We start from the raw sequence: 20504 nt of genomic DNA on the forward strand, positions 1-20504 counted from the left end.
GTCCATCCAGGACCGGATTCACCCCTTCGTTATCACTCTCTCTTCCTGAGCCACCTTAATCCCTAATTCCTCCAACACCTGGGGCATGAGGTGTTGCAGCTCTTCCTTCTTAAACAGGCAGACCACCTGAGGATCATCATCCTCCATTACCGGTAACTCATCCGGATCAGGGTCATCCTTAACATCAGGATCCGCATTTGGAGCCGCATCTGCATCCACAACCAGACCTGCCCCATGAGGGTCTGCAGTATCCTCCTGCAGGTCATCAGAATTGTCCAAATCCCTGGGATCTGCCTCTGTTCCTGTTCGACCCAGGCCCAAGCGTTTTAGCAGGTCTCCAGAGCCTCCTGAAGAAAAACTCCTTGTGATCTTTTGGAAGAGCAACATGGCTGCTTCTTTCTGGGCTGCTCCCTTCTTTGCCAGGAAGGGCCTTATGCAGGAGTAGGACAAACTCCGGAGAAAATTCCTCCAGGTCCTCTGCCCCCTGACCGAGCAGGCTCTCATCAGACTCTCCTTCCCTCGCCCCCCCCCCCCCCCCCCCCCCCCCGATCCTCCTTGGCACTCTGGTCCACAGGTGAAAGGCAGAGGGAAATCTCCCACAGGCACAGCTGCACCAGGTGGACCCCTCCCCTCAGGACTGCAGCCACGGCCCCCGAAGACCTAAAAGCCTTCCATTATTTCCACTCCCGTGGAGGTTCCCTCTTCCCCCGACAAAGTCGGTACTGAGGGAACATGTATTGAGTCTCGTGGAACAGAGACCACATGCTCTCCATGCTGCCATGCGCGGTTTCAGCACCATAATCCACGCAGTCGCCAAAAGCCAAAAAATTCAGCCTGAGCGCGCTGAAGAAAAAAACAGGCTGCCCACATGGTTTAGGCACTGCTGTGCCAGCCCAAGCAACGCGTGGCAAACCTCCTCCTTTCACCTGGATCCCCCGGTGGAAGACAAAAGCGGCTCCTATCACACTCTCCCGCTCCAGCTGGCGCCAACAGTTCCAGCCACCTAAAGCGCTTCAACCACCATGCTGCCCAGATTTGAAGCTCCTGCCTTCTTGTTAAACCGCTTTGCTAACTTTTTTTTCCCCAGAAAAACTTAATACAAAGTTAGAGAACAGGATCACTTCCCTTGAAGAGGATGGCAGCTTGCAGGAGGAGACCTCAGAGGCCACGAGGGAGCCAGTTCCCTGGCTATCAATACCTCCGGAAAGCAGTAAGCTACAGCCAGATTAGAGGTTTCCACCCCCCCCAGGTTGCCTGGCTCCACCTGAGGGATGGTCCAAGAAAGTACCTAACACCTCAGGGAGCCTCAGTCCAACTTCTTAACTTCTCATTCTCTCTTGCTTTTTTTTTGTCAGAGTGCAGGTTTGTTCCTCTACCATCTGCTGGAGACAGAAAAATACTGAGGGACTATAAGTGGCACTCTCGGATATGTAGCAGTGCCTCAAAGGTTTGTTCTGTCTCCATCTGCTGGTAGGGATGCAAATCTCACTTGTCTGGACTGATCTGGGTATGAACAGGAACAAACATTTTGGAAGCTTCTCTCACTTTCCATCGTTTAAAAGTGTAAATGTAGAGACTGTTGTGCTTCTCATTAGAACTTATATTGATTCTATCATGATGCATTGATAGATTGTTTATGGAATAAATAGCTGAAAATGATTTCAAGAGAAGATATCTTTAAAACTGTTTCAACTTTATTTGAAGCTGATATGGTAGACTATCTTTACTCTCTGTATTACGCAGTTGGGCAGAATTACGCTCCTGTACAGAATTCTGTTTGCTTCACAGAATTGGATATGAGAATCTATAAGCAGCAGTAGCAATGGCAGATGAAGCCCGTGTGGGCAAAAAGAGAGGAAGGAACATCATTTGTTAATTAGAAATGAGAGAGGATCAGTGGCAGGCTGGCTTATGCAGACCCAGAAGAGTTGAGAAAGTCAGAAGTGGCCCACCCCAGCCAGAAGAGATGAGCCTATATCAACCTTGGCCTGTGCAGCCCAAACAAAGGAGAGGGGGCAGTGGGGTTCCGGGGGAGCCTGAATGAATGAGGTAGACAGTGAACTTGGGAGAAGGTAGGAGAGAGCTGGGGGTTTTGCTAAAGAGGGTATGGCAGACAGAAAACTAAGGGGTCTTACCGGGGTGAGGGGAAAGAACTGGAGAAGGGGGATCTCTTTGTTTGCCCCCTCCCCCTCAAGGAGTCAAGCCCTGTTGGGGGGGGGGGGTAGACAGAGGGTCTTGCTAGAGTTGAGGGGTGGGAACTGTAGAGGGGAGCTGAGGAAGGGGTTCAAGGCTTGGGGAGAGAATGTGGGAGGGGATTTGAGCTGCTTGGAGCAGGGAGAAAAATCTGGAGGAGGGGGACCGGGATAAGAGAGGAATCAGCCCGGAGGGGAGGTAGCAAGTGAAATAGATGGATGACTGAGGGAGAGGAGAGATCAAGCATAGGGAAGGAATTGAAGCCATAAAGGTGGGGTGGGGGGGGGGGGGGGGGGAGACCTGGGGGAGGGTCACCGAGCCTAAGGGAAGGGAGAGCAACTGGAGGGGCTAAAATCTGCACACAAAAAATTTAAAATCCTGTATCTTTAAATAACTTGTTTCTGTACTGCATTATAAATTAACTATTAGTCAAAGACCATTATTATATTGTGTTATATAAACAAATTGTCTAGAATTTTAAAATATTGGGTGTGGAATTTGTAAATGTTTTGCACAGAATTCCCCCAGGAGTAAAGCTTTTGCTGTTTAAAGCTGCAGTATCTTCTACTCATTGAAAAATTAAAATTTGCCATAAGGCCTGCCCTTTCTGTCATGGAGTTGAACTGCATGGGTCAATTTTTTTCTAAAATGGTTTCTTTAAAAACAAACAAGCTCTTCCATTTCAATCAAATTAACTGGGTGCAAAGAAAATTACAATTGGGCTCTATTTCCCTTTTCTTTTTGTCATGCTCCATACTCCCACCCAATTGTCACATCAGAAGAGTCCACTTGTTGATTGGACATGACAAATAGAAGAGGAGGGAAATACTGGACCTGCTTGGCTATTTCTTTCCAGTGAATTTGGCTAGAACTGTATGGATTTTTTTCTATGGGAGTGAAAAAGTGACCTTGGTAGTAAAAAAAAAAAAAAAAAAAAAAAAAAAAAAAAAAAAAAGTTGTCCTTATGAATCCTACCACAAGTAGGGAGGCAGTGATAATTGAAATGGACAGAAATTGATCCACCTACCTGATTATTGAAATACAATTATTTCAGAGAGGATTTTTGAAATAGTGTGGGATAGCCATGTCACCATTGGTAGCATATAATTTTTTCTCTCACCAGGTTATGGGAATGTGGTTGAACTTCGCATCAATACCAAGGGTGTTGGAGGAAAACTGCCAAACTTTGGCTTTGTGGTTTTTGATGACTCTGAACCAGTTCAAAGGATTTTACTTGCCAAAGTAAGTTTGATACTAGGTAAAGAAGGATAGAACCCTTCTCCAAGAACAAGCAGGATGATAAATCCTAAAAGGTAGGTGATGTCATCAGACAGAGCCCAGCAGGTGGTTTACTGCAAGCTTCTAGAAGCTTTGGCACACACTATTGAGCATGTGCATGCCATCCTGTATCAGATGTTGCATTAGGCCACTTATTTCGTTTTCTGTGCACCCAATGGTCACATGTTTTCATCCCCAGGAGAATTCTTCAAAAATTGTTTTGTGGACTATCTTGGTTTGTGTCCTTTTCAACCTCCTTGGTTGATTAGGTAGGTTTTTAGTCATTTTCAAATTTCCTTGTTTTTCAGTTGCTGCCACATGCATAGATATCCAAGTATTTGGAGGTATCAATCCAGTTTTTCCTTTAAAAATCGAGGAGTTTGGTTTTTGCCTCATTTTTCAGTCTGTCACAGAAAAGACTTACAGCATCATTAAATGCCTCCCCTGTGCACAGGCATCATGTCTCTCACAGACCCCATACAACAGATGTATGCTCTATTTGGGGGAGGGCCATGACTTTTTAGGGTGTTCCACATTTGGGAAGATGTCCTCCAGAGGATGTTGTTGCTGCTTAGAACTAATAGTATATCAGAGAAGAAGCTTCTCCAAGGCACAGAAATTCAATGGTGGTCTAGACTGCAACAAAGGGGGTACCCTCACAAACAGTCTTCTAGTCAGATGCACATTCAGACCACACTGCCAGCCTTTGATACTGGCTCAGTGTCAGGCTATTCCTGGGGTTATGCCTACAGATCTGAGAACCGTGCTGATCAAGAGACATCAACGCATCTCCTCTTGAATTCTGCTCCTCAATAGAAAAAGGAGAAAATCCCAGATGATCTTTCATTTGCTGATTTTGTGAAGAGAATGTAGAGAAACATTCCATTTAATTTTCAGAAGGAGGAAGAATCCAGGGTAAAAATGCTTGACATTCTTCAGTTCGTGGATCATTCCACCTAAAGGTGATTGCCATTGCCCATTCACGAGATCCTGCAGCGGAGACAGATGGGAATAAGAGAGACCCCCTCCCCTTTCACTGGTAAACAAGAAAGTGGATGCAATAAATAGTGTCCAAAAAGCTCCCAGATTTGAACAACTATTGCCCTATCATTCCGTTATGGTTACATTTGTTCTTAAACAGGCAAAGAGGTTTGGAAACCACTCTTCAATACCTCTGGGGAAGGATTCTCATAATATTGATCTTTTATTGGGAGAAAAGTTTTTATAAGGGTACTATATTAAATACCCACATAGCATTTTCCTCCAGAGAGGCTTGATGCTTTAGAATCATTAGTGTCAGGGTATGGAGGGAGGAAAATATATGGTCTGGTTGACATACAATGTGTTTAAAACTGTATCAAGAATCTCTGCATTGGGTATTTATCTTCCACAGGCTCACATGGTTTCAGGCCTTGGACCTTGGTCATAATTTGCAAGACACTCGCTGAAATACCATGCAGTACGAGAATTTCTTTGGAGATGACATCAAGGAAGCAGTGACTCAAATTAAGGACCAGTGTGCTACACTCCAGGATCTTGCCACTGCCTCTCCAGACTTCTTCTCTAGAGATATTTGAGTTGAGTGCCAAGAAGACCCTTCTATGATATGAGGAGGCATTACCCCCCCACTTCCTTGTTCCCATCAACAGCAGGGACCTTGCTCCCTTCTCAGAGGGCCCCAAAACCAAGGCTAGCAACCTAGCCAAAACCTGAGACAGTGGTTTTGATTGCAATCAGGAAACCATTGCCAAAATCCCAGTATGCATGCTGGAGAACCTTCCTGTTGAGGGAAATCTAAGGCTTTACCTAAACCATAGATCCAGAATAACCTCATACATTTGAGTTCTCAGTATAATCAAAAATTGATATATATTACATCTATTGGAAACCTTCCCAAACTATCCTCTGAGAAGCTCTTGGTCTGCTCAACATCAGGAACTGCTGCAAAAGGAACTCTTCTTCCCTTTATAGGTCTATACAGTTGAACCTGTTCCACCAGGGAAGGAGGATTGGGAGGTTTTTTTCCCAAGTACCTGATTCCAAAGAAAACAGGGTGACTCCATCCCATCCTAGACTTAATGGCTTTGAACATATTCCTGGTTAAAAAAAACAACCCCAAAACAAAACACCTTGATAATTTCCCTGGGCAACTTGATTTCCTTAATGGAAAAAGGTGAGGCTGTTCCTAGATTTAAAGGCTGCTTACACCCACTGATATTTCCTGGTCACAGGAAGTATCTCAGATTTGTAATGGGGAAACCTCACCTCCAATATTGTGTACCTCCATTTGGTTTAGCATCGGTGGCACATGTGTTCATAAAATGTCTTGCAGTGGTGGCTGCCAACCTATGCATATTAGAGATGCACATATTTCCCTACCTGGGCAATTGGCTGGTCAAGAGTTCATCACAAAGAGTTGCCATAGAATCAATGAGCAAAACCATCTAGATGCTAGAGTTGTTAGTTAGTCATAAATTATCCCAAATCCCACTTGAACCTGTCACCTCAGTTGGAATTTATAGGAGTTCTGCTAGATACAACTTAGTCAAAAGCCTTTCTCCTGCAAGAAAGAATCATGATGCTTGTGTCCACAGAAGAAGAAATATCAGCAGGCATAAACAATATATGTAACACCCATGGCATGTCTCCACATGAGACAAGTCCACGATTATAGTGGACTGAAGTCACTTTTAATTTTTTAGAGCATCCACATCACCAAATAGCTGACTGATTCAAACAAATCTAGCCAGAGGAATCTCCTTCCAAATTTCTCCCACTCAGATTATTCTGAGTGCATCCAACTTGTCCACTCAGGGAAAAGATCCATCAAATTTCTCAGAGCTAAGAGCCAACAAAATTGTGCTAACTCACCCCGGGATTCATCATTCTGCTATAAATATAGCAGAATGATGGCCTGTGGGGGGAAAAAAGAGGCAGGGGGGTGAAAATATGCAGCCGGCCGCATCACGGTGGTGCGTTTTCACCTGCCGTGGTTGCAGCTGGGCCGCTCGCTTTCGCCCCCATAGTGCCACGGGAAAAGGTGTTATTTCCCGTGGTACTGCTGGCAATATGGAAAAATTATCGCCCACAGTGCTGCTGGACCATAACCCCACCCTCACTCCTCCCCTTCCCCTAATTTAAATTGTACTGCTGCGATGCGGCTAATATCACGTGCGATAAGGCCATAATCACGTGATAACAGCATATCGCAGTTTAAAGAATGACCCTATCAATCAGGTAGCAATGTTCTATGTAAACAAGCAGGAAGGAACAGGCTCTCATACCTTAGTTGTTAGGATGCTGTCCAGATGTGGGATTGGGCCCAGAAAACAGCAAGGTAGGCAATCAAACAATGCTGCGAGGATAACAACAAAGAATAGATGCCCAAGGGTCTTTTTCCAAATCTTTAATTGGTGGAGACGTATGTATTAATTAAGTGCCAGACTCGCGCCAAGTTTCGCCACATTTCAGTGGCTGCCTCAGGGGCTATGAGTAAACATAAATATGAATATAAAAATCATAAATACATTAAAAATCATAAAATAAGTCAAAATAAATTAATAAAATGCAAAACATTTAAAACAAATAGTTAAAATATAGTGAAAAGAACCTCATATAAATAATAAATAAGTAATTAGAACATACATTAAAATATAAAAATCAATGTAACATGTAAAAATCAATATAGCATACATATAAGAAAAGACATACAGACTAACTGAATAAACATGACATACAGACTAATAACTGAGTGAAAAAAGCAGACTAATAACTGAGTAAAAAAAAAAACCCAGCATGTGAGCAACATCAATCTAAAAACTATTATTAGACAATAGGAGACCTATATGTATTTTAGGAAAGGTAAAATCTTTACCTTAAATGAGAGCACACTGAATAACTATTAGTTAATTCCAACAACATCCACATTAGACGTATCTGTGAAATCAAACAATTAATCAGATCCAAAATTTAAAAAGAAAAAAGGGGAAAAAAAGGAAAAAGAAGAAAACTTGGAAAAAGGATAGATAAAGCACACCTTGAATAAATAATGTAACGCTTAAGCTTCTCCCGGTTCCATTCTCAAATGGCGCTGCATACTGGGCCGGATTTTAAAAGCCCTGTGCACGTAAATCCGGCTGGATTTATGTGCGCAGGGCACTCGCGCGCCTATTTTGCATAGGCCGCCGGCTCACGCACAGCTCCTGGACGCGCGTAAGTCCCGGGGCTTCGTAAAAGGGGAGGGGCGGGACCGGGGGCGTGGTCGAGGCCTCTGGACCAGCCCCTGGGTCGGGTGATGGCGCGCCAGCAGCCCGCTGGCGCACGCAGATTTACGCCTGCTTTCAGCAGGCGTAAATCTGCCAACAAAGGTGGGGGGGGGGGGGTTTAGATAGGGCCGGGGGAGTGGAGAAGGGAGGGGAAGGTGCGGGGGGGTGGAAAGAAAGTTCCCTCCGAGGCCACTCCGATTTCGGAGTGGCCTCGGAGGGAACAGGCAGCGCGCGCCAACCCCGGATTTTATAAGATACGCGTGGCTAAAATATAAAAATCAATGTATGTTCTGATTTATTATTTGAGGTTCATTTTACTATATTTTAACTTTATTGACTATTTTAAATGTTTTGCATTTTATTAATTTATTTTTTGACTTATTTTATGATTTTTAATGTATTTATGATTTATTATATTCATATTTATGTCTACTCATAGCCCCTGAGGCAGCCACTGGAATGTGGCGAAACTCGGCACGAGTTGGGCACTTTTAATTAATCAATACGTCTCCACCAATTAAAGATTTGGAAAAAGACCCTTGGGCATCTATTCTTTGTTATCTGCAGATGTGGGATTGGGCCATTTTCTCAGGGAATGGGCCTAAGGACCACATACCTGGCAGGCAAGAAGAATGTTCTGGCAGACGAATTGAGTCAGATCTAAAAACCACACAAAAGATCCCTGGACAGGAGAGTAGCAAACCAGATATTCTGTGAGTGGGGAACACCTGTGATGGATCTGTTTGGAACTCCTCTGAACAAAAAGGTCTCAATTTCTGCTCCAGAAGAGGGACAAGGCAAATTAGCCTCAGATGCCTACTCCCTAGATTGGGGAGAGGGTGTTCTGTAAGCTCTCTCCCACATGTAGTCACACACACGCAGTCGCGCACGCACACTCCTCCCACACGCAGTCGCGCACGCACACTCCTTCTCCCACACGCAGTCGCGCCTGGGCCCCTTCTTCAGCCGCCACTTGATGGTGTCCGTTGGCAGCTGTTGGGTCCTCCTCCTATTTTCGGCTGCTGCGGGATGGGCTCTGCAGCAGCCTGCTAGGCCTCTCTCGTCTTCAACTGCCTTCCAGGTCCTCTCTCTTTTCTGCTGCCACGGGATGGGCTTTGCGGTGGCCCGTCTTATCTTGGAGTGGTTGGCAGCAGGAATCAAGTTACAAAATGTCATCTGCTGTTGCAGGGCCATTCTTGTGATAAGAGCGGTGACACGGGAGGAATGTTGCAATGCGTAGCAAGCTGCCTGCTTGATGCAGTGGTGGATGGAGTTTCTGCTTAGCTCTATTCAGTGCCATACCGCTGCTACTGTGCCATTAAAAATGTCCTCACGTACCACTGGAATGTATGCCATAGGTTGCCGACCCCTGCTCTAGACCCTTTCTCCTGTTCAAATTAAGTGCTTGAATACCCTCTACATCTTTCAGAGTGTGATCTGAAGACTAATTTCATTAGGATTCATCTTAATGCAATTGGTGTGTATCACCAACATATAGAAAGTGATCCCATCTTAGTGCAGCCTTTAGTTGTCAAATTCATGCAGATCTTGCTTATTGAAGCCTCCCATGGTGTTTCAGGATCTCAGCATGGTACTTACCCAATTGATGAAAGTTTTCTTTGAGTCATTAGACTCCTGTAAGCTGAAATACCTGATCTTGGTAACTGTCACTTCAGTTCGCAGAATCAGTGAGCTCCAGGCCTTTAGTGACTTATCTGCTGTATACTAAGTTTTTGTTTTTGGGGGGCTTTTTATTTTAATAGGGTGGTTCTGTGTATACAAGTTCCTGCCTAAAGTACTGTTGGACTTGCACCTTAACCAGTTAATCATCCTTACAATGTTTTTCCTCATTTGCGATCCAAACTGGAAAGTGAGTAAGCCTTACACAGTTTGGATTACAAATGCGCCTTGGCCGTCTATCTGGAGCAGACTAATAAAGCCTTTAGAAAGTCCACTTAGCTTTTTGTATTTCTTTTGACACTAACAAACCTGGAACTGTTGCCAAGCACACCCTTTCTAATCTGATAGTAGATTGTATCTTTTTGTTATGGCCAGATAGGTTTGACTGGATGGGCATGTTAAGTCTCATAATATTAAGATGGCCCACCTGAGATTGGCCTCCATGGAAGAGAATTGCAAAGCTGTGACATGGAATTCAGTCCACACTTTCACGTCTCTTTCTTTAGACAGACTCTCCAATATGACAACAGGTTTGGTTAATCTGTGCTGTGGGGTCTAGCTGAGGTTTAGTACACAACTCCATCTTACCAGGGCCAGTTGTCTTCTCAAAAAATAGTGACCAAAAAAAAATGGCTTGTTGCCACCAAAAATAGTTTTGCCTATTGGTGGTGTTTTTCTGTTTTTCCCCTTTTGTCGGAGGCAGCCTGTGGCTAGGGATTCCCCAACTGTGAGGACATAACATTTTGCTTGTCTTCTAAGAAAGTGAAAACTGATTAACTTTAACAAGTAAGTAGGTGTTCCTAGAGGACTGCAGAATGCATTTCCTCACAAAACCCATCCATCTCCCCTTGGAGCTGGCCAACTATGTCTTGAGTGATATTAAGAACTGGTGGTAGCATGTGACAGCATGCTCAAGCTCATTGTGCCAAAAGCTTCTAGAAGCTATGTAGTAAACTTCACCAGCCTAGACTCCATTAGATGATGTCACCCACTTGTGAGGACTTACAACATGTCTTTTGAGAACACCTGTTACAGGTAACCAGCTTCATACTATTGAGTAGATAGTATGAGATGGTGGTGTGATCATTGTCTATTTTTTTTTTTTTTTACTTTAATCCCATATTGCATATGTTCAATATTTCTTTGCCTATGGGTTGAGTTTCAAAGCTATATTATGGAGGATTTGCAGATGGGATCCCAAGATGACATCTTGTTACATAAGTATTAAACCTTGGACAGTCAGGTTGCTGTGGGTTGGAATTTTATAAGCTTAAAATATGTAAAGTTATTTTTCTTACAATATTCCCACTATAATACTGTGTAAGGGGAGACTGCAGACACTGAGATTTGTTGCGCTTGTTTGCGGTGCATCCTGTGATTTGGTATATATCTTGAATGGAGTAGTTGCATAAAAATGAACCACTATAGTGATAATCCTACAGCCACTTAATACTGTTTGCGCCATAAAGTGTTCTAAATATGCAGGCATTGTAGATTAGTTAGATAGCATACTAATATGCTATACTGATAAAAGAATTTCATACTCCGTGTCCACATAAACCAAGGTGCAAGGGGACAGATCCTTGATAGGCATGTGTGTGTGACATGTTCATGTGGGCTTATCCCCTTTATTATCTTAACTTGTATATCAATAGAAACAGTGTACAACTGTTCCTTCTTGTTTATGAAACTGGTCTGAAACAATTTTAATTCTAGAACTCATAACTGAGCAGTGTGCAACAAGTCATATTATCATCGTGAATTCATGCAGTCGCTACCTGTGGAGGATAATTATTTTACTGTAATTGTTCTATCTTATAATATATCACATAAAGAAAAGATGAATTTTAAAAGCGCTGTGCACGCAAAAGCCAGGAGATACACGCAAACTTGGGTCAGCACGTGCTAAGCGTATTTTATAAGCCACCCATGTACGCGCATTATCTCCTGCTATGTGCACAAGTCAAAAGTTTTGAAAAGGGGGCAGGGTGTGGGTGTGTACTGGACGGTGCATGGGTATGTCTGGGAAAGGCCAAGAGGTGCACGCGGGCCGGGGTCCCCTACTACGTAAATTTGCTACTGTTTCGGATGGCGTGTAAGCAATAAAATAAAAAATATCTAGGCTAGTCAGCGGGTTTTTAAGGGTTGGTTATTAAACTAGGGGGGTTTTAGAAGTCCTATCCCTTACCTGGGCAAACTAGGAAAGAACTGGTGAAACTGGCCAGTGGGGTGGACATGTCTCTTTTAAAATCCTCCCACTTATGTGGTGGAAGCGGGATTTGCATGCACATGTGCACAAGTTCAGCCTATTTTATAACATGCACACACATATACGCATGTATGTTACAAAATAGCCGCGTCCATGGGCATGAGCCTGCAAACGCACACATGTTCACCTGCGCACCTGTTTAAAAGTTATCATGTATTTTTCCATAATACAGTATTATAGTTGAATATATTTCCATATAAATATATGCTAGTACTTAATACAGTTTCCCAAACATTTACTGGTGACTGCACAGCCAGTTGAGTTTCAGAATACCCAAAATGAAGATGCATGAGATAAATATGCTTATAGTGGATCTACAATGTTTGTAAATTTATCTCATGGATATTCTGAAAACCAACTGGCAGTGGGGTCATTAGGACAGATTTGGGATATCTTGACTTAAAATTTTTAGTTTTTTAATGTTGCAGTGACTGTGATGGTTTCTAGCAACATTTGTGACAGTTTATATTTCAGTTCTTTCCATAAAGTTTTCAAAGAACCAAAGAAGCCAACATATCCATCCATAGGAAGGGAATCTTTTGATTAGTACTGAAGTGAATAGCCAGAGCTTATAATTAAAGGTTAAACAGCAGAAATACCAGTATTTGAGATTGTCATTTCCATAACTTAATACAAATTGCAGTAATACCAGTTGTCATGTTGTCTAACATTCTAAGTTAAACTGTGGTGAAATCCTTTTTTGTTTTACCTTGTCTATCATTGTCTGATTCCTACAGCCAATTATGTTCCGTGGTGAAGTGCGCCTTAACGTTGAAGAGAAGAAAACAAGAGCAGCTCGTGAGAGAGAGACCAGAGGGGGAGATGACCGCAGGGATATTCGACGCAATGATAGAGGACCTGGGGGTCCCCGTGGAATTGTGGGCAGCGGAATGATGCGGGATCGTGATGGAAGAGGACCTCCACCCAGGGGTGGCATGGCACAGAAATTGGGCTCTGGAAGAGGAACAGGGCAGATGGAAGGCCGTTTCACAGGACGTCGCTGAGAAAAAAAAAAAAAAAAAGCCACTGTTGTCTCAGCAGTGGTTACATTATTTGTCGTGTTTGCATTCTTGTTAATTTTTTTGGCTTTGGAATGTGACACAGCCTTTTTTGATCATTTCTTTGATGTGAAAAGCATCCTTTGGTTACGAGTTTAAATTGAGGTGAACATTGTTTCCCCGGTTTCACAACAGGATTCACTCCGTTAATTTATAAATCTAGACTTGAAGAATTAAGGCCTGAGAAATGACCATTATCTAAAACACTGCAAAAAAAAAAAAAAAGACATGCCCGATTGAATTCAGGTCCTTTCAGACAAAACCCTCTGCTGCACATTTTGTATTAAAGTGTTAGTGTTTCTGCATATTACTGTTGGGAACAAAAGTGTTGCAATTTGTGCAATCTGAGAATCTTGCCTTTTTTTTTTCCTTTTAGAACTCTTGGCTCAAACTCCCTCCCCCCCTCCCTCCTCACACAAACTTGCGTTTATGCACTCATCTAAATGCACTAAGTGGTACTCTGAACTCATTTACATTGACATCTGCAGTAGGAGGCAGGGGGTTAAAAGAGAATCCTTTGTCCTCTTTCAGATAGAGAACAGTTTTTGAAATGATGCAGGCATCTGATTTGCTTGCACTGACTGATACACGCACACATAGAAATCTTATGTTCCAGAAGACAGCAGATCTAGTTCTGAACTGAAAAGTTATCCAGAACATCAAGGTTTATGGTCCTGAGTACTAGACAAAGTTTTGGTAGCTCATATTTTAAGATTTGTTTCTACCAGTATAGGGACGGCTAGCTGCTCAGCAAGCTCTTCTTGTTCTTTCTGATTTTCCTTTAAGCTTTATACAGTGAATTTTTTTTTATTTGGGTTCTCTGGTAATGTAATAAGCATGATGGTGCCTTCTATTAATACATCATTCCAGTCTTGCTGGTGGTTTTTGTATAATGAATGGATTGCTGTGCTGCAAAGCCAAACTGCTGCAAAATGTTAAAGAATCATTGAAAAATGTAGAAAAAATTGCAGTATCTTACATCAGTAAAAAGCTGTTAGAATGTACATATTCACCTCAATTCTAAAATACCAACTCTTTATCAACTTTATATGTATTCATGAAGGGAGAAGAGATGGTGGAAAGAGGGTAGTAGGAGGAAGACATATTAAACAGTAACTTGGTTTTTTTTTGTTTGGGTTTTTTTTTTTTTTTTTAAATGGAATAAATGCACATTGAGATGAAAGCAGCATCTCTAGTTTGAGCCCTTGAAGTGTGCATGTTTATTAACTGTTAAAGTACTCTTTGACTGTAAGCTTGTAAGATGAGGATACTGCAATTTTCAGAGAAAAGAACAGCAGCTCCAAGTGTTTGCTTTTTCCAGTTTTTGATATTTTTTTAATCTTTTATTTTTGCACAATTCTTATAAAACCAATGTCTATACCCCTGTATTTTGGGGTTTAAGGGTAGGGGAGCTGTATCCTTTTTGTTGTAAGTCTTTAAATAATTTACAGAGGTTTGCAGTTTCTGGATGACTGTCTGCCTGTGGTGGCTACTTGCCAGTAAACTGCAAATAATGTAGCAAGTATTGTCCAACCTAGTGCTGTAGATTTCAAGTATTCAAGCTTTGGTGCATCAAGAGGAAATTAAAGTGACCACTTAAAGCTGCTGTAAGCATGGAAGACCTCATTTCACTGCAACTGATAGCAAAAATGCACTTGGTATAGTAGCATTAAGCAACTGTTTGCTGAACTTCTAATGAACTGGCAGATGTTGCACAAGTTGATCTACATGGCAAAATGAGATTTTGCATTTTCTTTTCCTTTTTATTTCTTTTTTTTTTTTTTTTATCTTGAGGTCTTCCGTGTTGGTTAAGTCTTGCACTATTTCATACATTTCTGGGACACAGATTTTTTTTTATAATTTTCTATCTTGGCTTTATTTTTTTCCCCAGATATGTTACTTGGAAGTATTGTACTTGAAGACCTTACACAAAACATAACCTTGGACTGGTTTCTAACCTTCATTCCAATTGCTCTTCAGAAAGCATTTTGCCAGCAGTTTTCCTGGTGTGATTTTTGTTTTCTTTTTACTTTATTATACTATTAACACTGTCATCATCTGAACTGTTATGGCAAATGGCACCAGAACTGATCACAAATTTAATTATAAAAGCAAATTTAGAAGAGCTACAGAGTTGTTAAGCTTTTTGGCTTACTACTTAATTGCCATGAATAAACATTGGAACATTATTCAGAGAAGTTTACGTGGTGATTGTTCACCTACTTTACTGTGGACTTTTAAGTGTTCTTGTCCCTGTCTTTTATTTTTGTTTTGTTTTTTTAGTAAATGTACCTCATGAAGCGAACTAACAGGTTTTTCCAGCGTTATTGTTCGTTAATTTGTTGATGGTAGTAAACTATCATTGCGACCCTTTTGACACAAGTGGCTTACCATCTTGGCTTTAGTAGGTATAGAAGACAATGGTTTACCATCTTTATTGCTGTAATGTGTTAAGCATTATATGCTAGTAGAATCTAGTCACTTATTGCAGGTGGAAAATATATTTTTACTTTACAAGTTTCCATTTTGAATGTTTGACTTAACATACAATAATAAACTACTGATGTCTGCAGCATTGATCACTGTCCCTAATTCTCTTAATGAAGCTCTGATAGTGTTATGATGCAGTATGGATTCCTGCCACATGACAGTGTTTTTCTTTGATTTTTAATTGCTGCTTTAAAATATTATGCAAAATATTCAAAGCCATTTGTTCTGAAATATTTACTTTAATTCTTATAAGGAGCTTTCTAACCAAATTAATGAAGTAGGTGTAGTTTGAATGTTTGTCTTCAGATTGTGAAGGTATGTCACAATGCCTTTCCTAGCCAAACTTGTCCATTTTTTGTGCCATCAGTGACTGGAATTTGCTGATGAATTACTGTTTAATGCAAGAAAATTTCAGGCGACAGAGCATCATTTCGAGTTAATATGGTAAGGCCACACAAAGGTCTCACCATATAGTAATTGGTAGTGTTGACAAGGAAAAATGGTTGTTTTGATAGTTCAAGGTGTGTCAAATAGGTTTGATTTTGTTGTACTGTGGTTTCAGAAGTATAAGTATTTTAACTTTCAAGACAAATACGTTTTTGACCAATTCTGCCAAATAGTAAATTGGTCACTTCAACTGATTTTGCAAATATGGTTCTTAAACAATAAACTTATTTTGGATACCTGTATGTTTTGAGTTTGTACTAACATTTCTCTTCATGTTTGACTTTGAGTGTTTCATACAGTGTTCACATAAGCAAACTTAGTTTTTTCTTTAATTTTGATTTTTTAAAAAAAGATTAAAGTGAAAATCTGAGGAATTGCTTTTGGTATTAAATTGCATGAACACAGTTTTAGGAGTGAACACTGTGGCTCAAGTTTTTTATGTAGTATGGTGAAGAATAAGATGGTAGTAGTCCTTTAAGCATAGTTTAGTTTATCTTAAGACCTCTGTGCTTGACGTTTTCTCAGGTTTAACAATTATTTTGAGACAAGAGGAATAATCTGGGATATTAAGATATTTGGAATGGATTGACTTGGAAGTTTTGAGCATACCAATCTTACTCTGAAGTCTGCTTTAGCAGCATATTTTTAGATTCTCCCGTTTAATATGGTCAGGAATTTGGTGCATTAAATATAGCATCAATATTAAGAATTACTGTTTGTAACCCTTAAAACAACAGTACTACCTAGTTTATTCTTTATTAGCTGCCCATTTTTTGTCTGCATTCTTTACCACCTTGCTTTACCATTTCTAACTCTCCCCTTTTCTAGCCAGAGAATTCCTAAAGTTTTTACTTATGCTAAATATTTCACCTGGATCTTTTGATAAGATCACACTTGTTTTGACATGTATTCAAACTTTGAATGCACATTGGCATCTGACAAGAGTGGCATTCACATGTTTGTAGTTATCCAAAGAAAGTCAGATTGAACCACTCTGTCCATTGACCTGTTAGTGTCACTTTCTTCTCAGCTATTTTGTGTAGCTAGGCCTACTTTTATTTAAAGGTATTTGATGCATTGGATGTGTTACAGGCTTTTCCAGCTGTATTAAATCATAATTTCTTCAGTTTTATTGCTTCTATAGCGTCTGTAAATCATGAAATAAAATCATAAGGTTGCCAGGGATATCAAATGTTAATCTGGTCTATTCCTCACTGCACTTAATACAGCCAACTGTTCAATTGCTCTTAAAAATGTCCAGTGATTAAAAGGAAGGAAGTGGAATCTCAATGTTGCTTCTGTTTTGTTTTTTGGGGAAGTAGGGTATCAATGAAATTATTGGAGTAAAGTAGTAACTTCAAGAAATGGTCTTCCATGATGTTTGCTAAAGAGGCCTGGGGCCAGAAGCAACATGACCTGATTTGAAATCTTCTCAATGATATATTTGTGAGCTGTTAAGACCAGACTCATATAATTCTGTTCTTTCCTAGCAAAGGAGAACAAACTTCCTCAGAGTTGACTCTAGAGTCATGAAAAAATCTGGCTGAAGGGTCCTGCCAAAGTAGTCTTTAGCTGCATTAATAGTCTTAAATAATTTATTTAGTATTTTGAAACAGTAAATTTAAGAGAGTGCAAGCATGTTGAAATACCTGCCAAGCTTGCAAATCTAAATGCCTGGTGCTAAGCAGAGAGGACTCTGGTATATAGTGAGTTGGCCAGCAGCCCTACCTTCTGTTATGGCTGTTGTAGTCAGGGGTCTACATATGTTATAGGTTGCTGTGGCTAACACTGTGCACTGATCAGTCCGAATCCCCTCTTTAAAGGGCATGGCTATCCCTTATTTTGTGTTATTGCCAAGATTGCTTTGTGGATTACTACCCATGCACTGAGGTCACAGAGGTTCACAAAGTATGCCAAATCTCATTTTACCCCATCACTTCAACTAGAATTCACAAGTGTTTTGCAAGACATCACTTTTTGTATTAGTAAGATGAGTCTTAGCTTCAGGTATGGTTTTTGCAAGGAAAATACTAACTTGGCACCTATCCATGTTAAGGATGCTGTGTGGGATAATAGCTATGCAAGTCAGTTTCATAGAATGCGACTGAATAAGAGTAGACTATTCTGAGATCACGGTGATTATAGGTCATTCAACATCTTCAGGATTGCATACAGCTCATTTACAAGCTTATGGTATGATGGCTGTTACCTCCCAAATTCCTTATCAAATTGTTTGATTCAGGATGATCCACTCTGGATTGAGTAGTTGCAAGAAATCTGAATCCAGGATCTTGTCCCTTTAGGAGAACCAAATAAACTATCAATTGTTTAGAGCTTACATGCTGTCCTGAATATGCAAAGGCTTTCAGAATTCATGTGAACAAAATTGGCCTGGTTTAAACTGAATGTGTACTCTTTGAACGGCCAAGAGAATAGAGATCAACCTTGTTATATTATCTGAAAGGTATGGAATTGAGCATTTTCTTAGGGCTTGATCCTTGATGTCCTTGTAGACAGTGTGATAATTTTCTTGTCCTGCCATTTATTTGAACCTGTTAAACCCTCACAAGTGCTTCCTAGGACAACAGTTGGTGAAAAAATTCTTCCTGAATTAGGAGATACTCAAGGTGAATCTATGTGCAACAGTCTTAAATAAGAAGCTATCAGCCATTTGATCTAGGAGCATATTCAAGAAGGACAAATGTTTGTTCGCTATCACCTTACTAACCATGGTAAATCTAGTTCACTCTCCTGATGCAAAATGCCATACATGTCATCTTAGGAGCCCTGTTGGATCTGGGGTCTCAGAACTAGTCCACCTATTCCAACCCTTACAATCTGTCTCCTAGGAAAGCAAACGTTTAGCAGATTGTATCAGAGGAGGATTCCTGTCTGCTTAAGAGTTCAGCAGCTCATACAAATGTACATGGGAATGCTACTCCTGCTGTTATAAGAACAAGTCCTGCAAGCTTTTAAACACAAGGGGCAAAGCAGACAGTCACTCAGCAGAGCATGATTCAGAGGAATGTATCCTTGAAGGATACTAATGAAACAGGTTAGTTAGGGCATCCCAACAGAGGGTCCAATAAAAGCAAACATAGTCCATGTACCTATATGTAAAAAATCACCTGAGCTAAAGATTTCCAAATTATCCCTATCACCTGAAAAGTAGGTTACTAATACAAAAAAAAAACAAAAACCACACTTTGAAATGTCTGTATGCCAATGCCAGAAATCTAAGAAGTAAGATGGGAGAGTTAGTGTATAGCAATAAATGATGAGATTGACCTAATTGCCATCATACAGACCTGGTGGAAGGAGGATAACCAATGGGACAGTGTGCTATATCAGGATAGAAATTATATCGCAATGATAGGGAGGATCAACTTGGTGGGGGGTGTGGCACTTTGGGAGGATATGGAGTCCAACAGGATAAAGATCCTGTATGAGCCTAAATGTACAATCAAATCTTTATGGGTAGAAATCCCTTGTGTGTTGTGGAAGAGAATACTGATAGTATACTACCATCCACCTGGCCAAAATGGTGAGACAGACAGTGAAATGCTAAGAGAAATTAGGGAAGCTAACCAAACTGGTAGTGCAGTAATAATGGGAGATTTCAATTACCCCACTATTGACTGGGTAAGTGAAACATCAGGGCATGCTAAAGAGATAAAGTTTCTGGATCGAATGAAAGACAGTTTTATGGAGCAATTGGTTCAGGAACCAACGAGAGAGGGAGCTATTTTAGATTTAATTCTTAGTAGAATGTAGGATTTGGTGAGAGAGTTAATGGTGGTGGGGCCACTTGGCAATAGTGATCATAACATCATCAAATTTGAACTAATGACTGGAAGGGGGACAATAAGTAAATCTATAGTTTTAACACAATTTTCAAAAGGGAAACTTTTGATGAAATGAGGAAAATAGAAAAAAACTGAAAGGTGCTGCTGCAAACATTAAGTGTTCAACAAGCATGGACATTATTTAAAAATACAATCCTAGACATGCAGTCCAGATGTATTCCACACATTAAAGGTGGAAGGAAGGCAAAATGATTACTGGCATGGTTTAAAGGTGAGGTGAAAGAGGCTATTTTAGCCAAAAAATCATCCTTCAAAACTTGGAAGAAGGATCCATCTGAAGAAAATAGGAAAAAGCATAAGCATTGTCGAGTAAGTATAAAATATTGATAAGACAGGCGAAGAGAGAATTTGAAATGAGGTTGGCCATAGAGGCTAAAACTCATAATAAAAACTTTTTAAAATATATCCAAAGCAAGAAACCTGTGAGGGAATTTGACCTTTAGATGACCGAAGGGTTAAAAGGGCTCTTGGGGAAGATAAGGCCACTGCAGAAAGACAATTCTTTGCTTCTATGTTTACTAACAAGGATGTTGAAGAGATACCAGTTCCAGAGATGGCTTTCAAGGGTGATGAGTCAGATGAACTGAACCAAATCACTGTGAACCTGGAAGATGTAGGCCAGATTTGCAAACTAGAGTACCAAATCACCTGCACCAGATGGTATGCATCCTAGGGTTCTGAAGGAACTAAAAAAATGAAAGTTCAGATCTGTTAAAATTTATAGCCTCTCATTAAAATCATCCATTGTACCTGAAGACTGGAGGGTTGCCAATGTAAAACCAATATTTAAAAAGGGCTCCAGGGATGATCCGGGAAATTATAGACCAGTGAGCCTGACTTCAGTGCCGGGAAAAATAGTGGAAACTATTCTAAAGACCAAAATCACAGAGCATATTGAAAGACATGGTTTAATGGAACACAGTCAACATGGATTTATGCAAGGGAAGTCTTGCCTCAC

The 20504-nt window shown here is 40.8% G+C and overlaps 1 protein-coding gene across 3 annotated transcripts in view; it reads left to right on the plus strand.

The window, feature by feature from the left end:
- Nucleotides 1-14349, plus strand: part of G3BP2 (G3BP stress granule assembly factor 2) — a 170067-nt gene extending 155718 nt beyond the window's left edge. For all 3 annotated transcript variants that reach the window (XM_029598259.1, XM_029598279.1, XM_029598269.1), the window contains 2 exons: nucleotides 3317-3435; nucleotides 12423-14349. In XM_029598259.1, the coding sequence (XP_029454119.1) occupies nucleotides 3317-3435; nucleotides 12423-12689 (386 nt within the window). In that variant the 3' untranslated portion in view covers nucleotides 12690-14349. The remainder of the gene's footprint in view (nucleotides 1-3316; nucleotides 3436-12422) is intronic.
- Nucleotides 14350-20504: the final 6155 nt, after the last annotated feature.

This window comes from Rhinatrema bivittatum, chromosome 1 (assembly GCF_901001135.1).
Source record: "Rhinatrema bivittatum chromosome 1, aRhiBiv1.1, whole genome shotgun sequence".
Lineage (NCBI taxonomy): Eukaryota > Metazoa > Chordata > Amphibia > Gymnophiona > Rhinatrematidae > Rhinatrema > Rhinatrema bivittatum.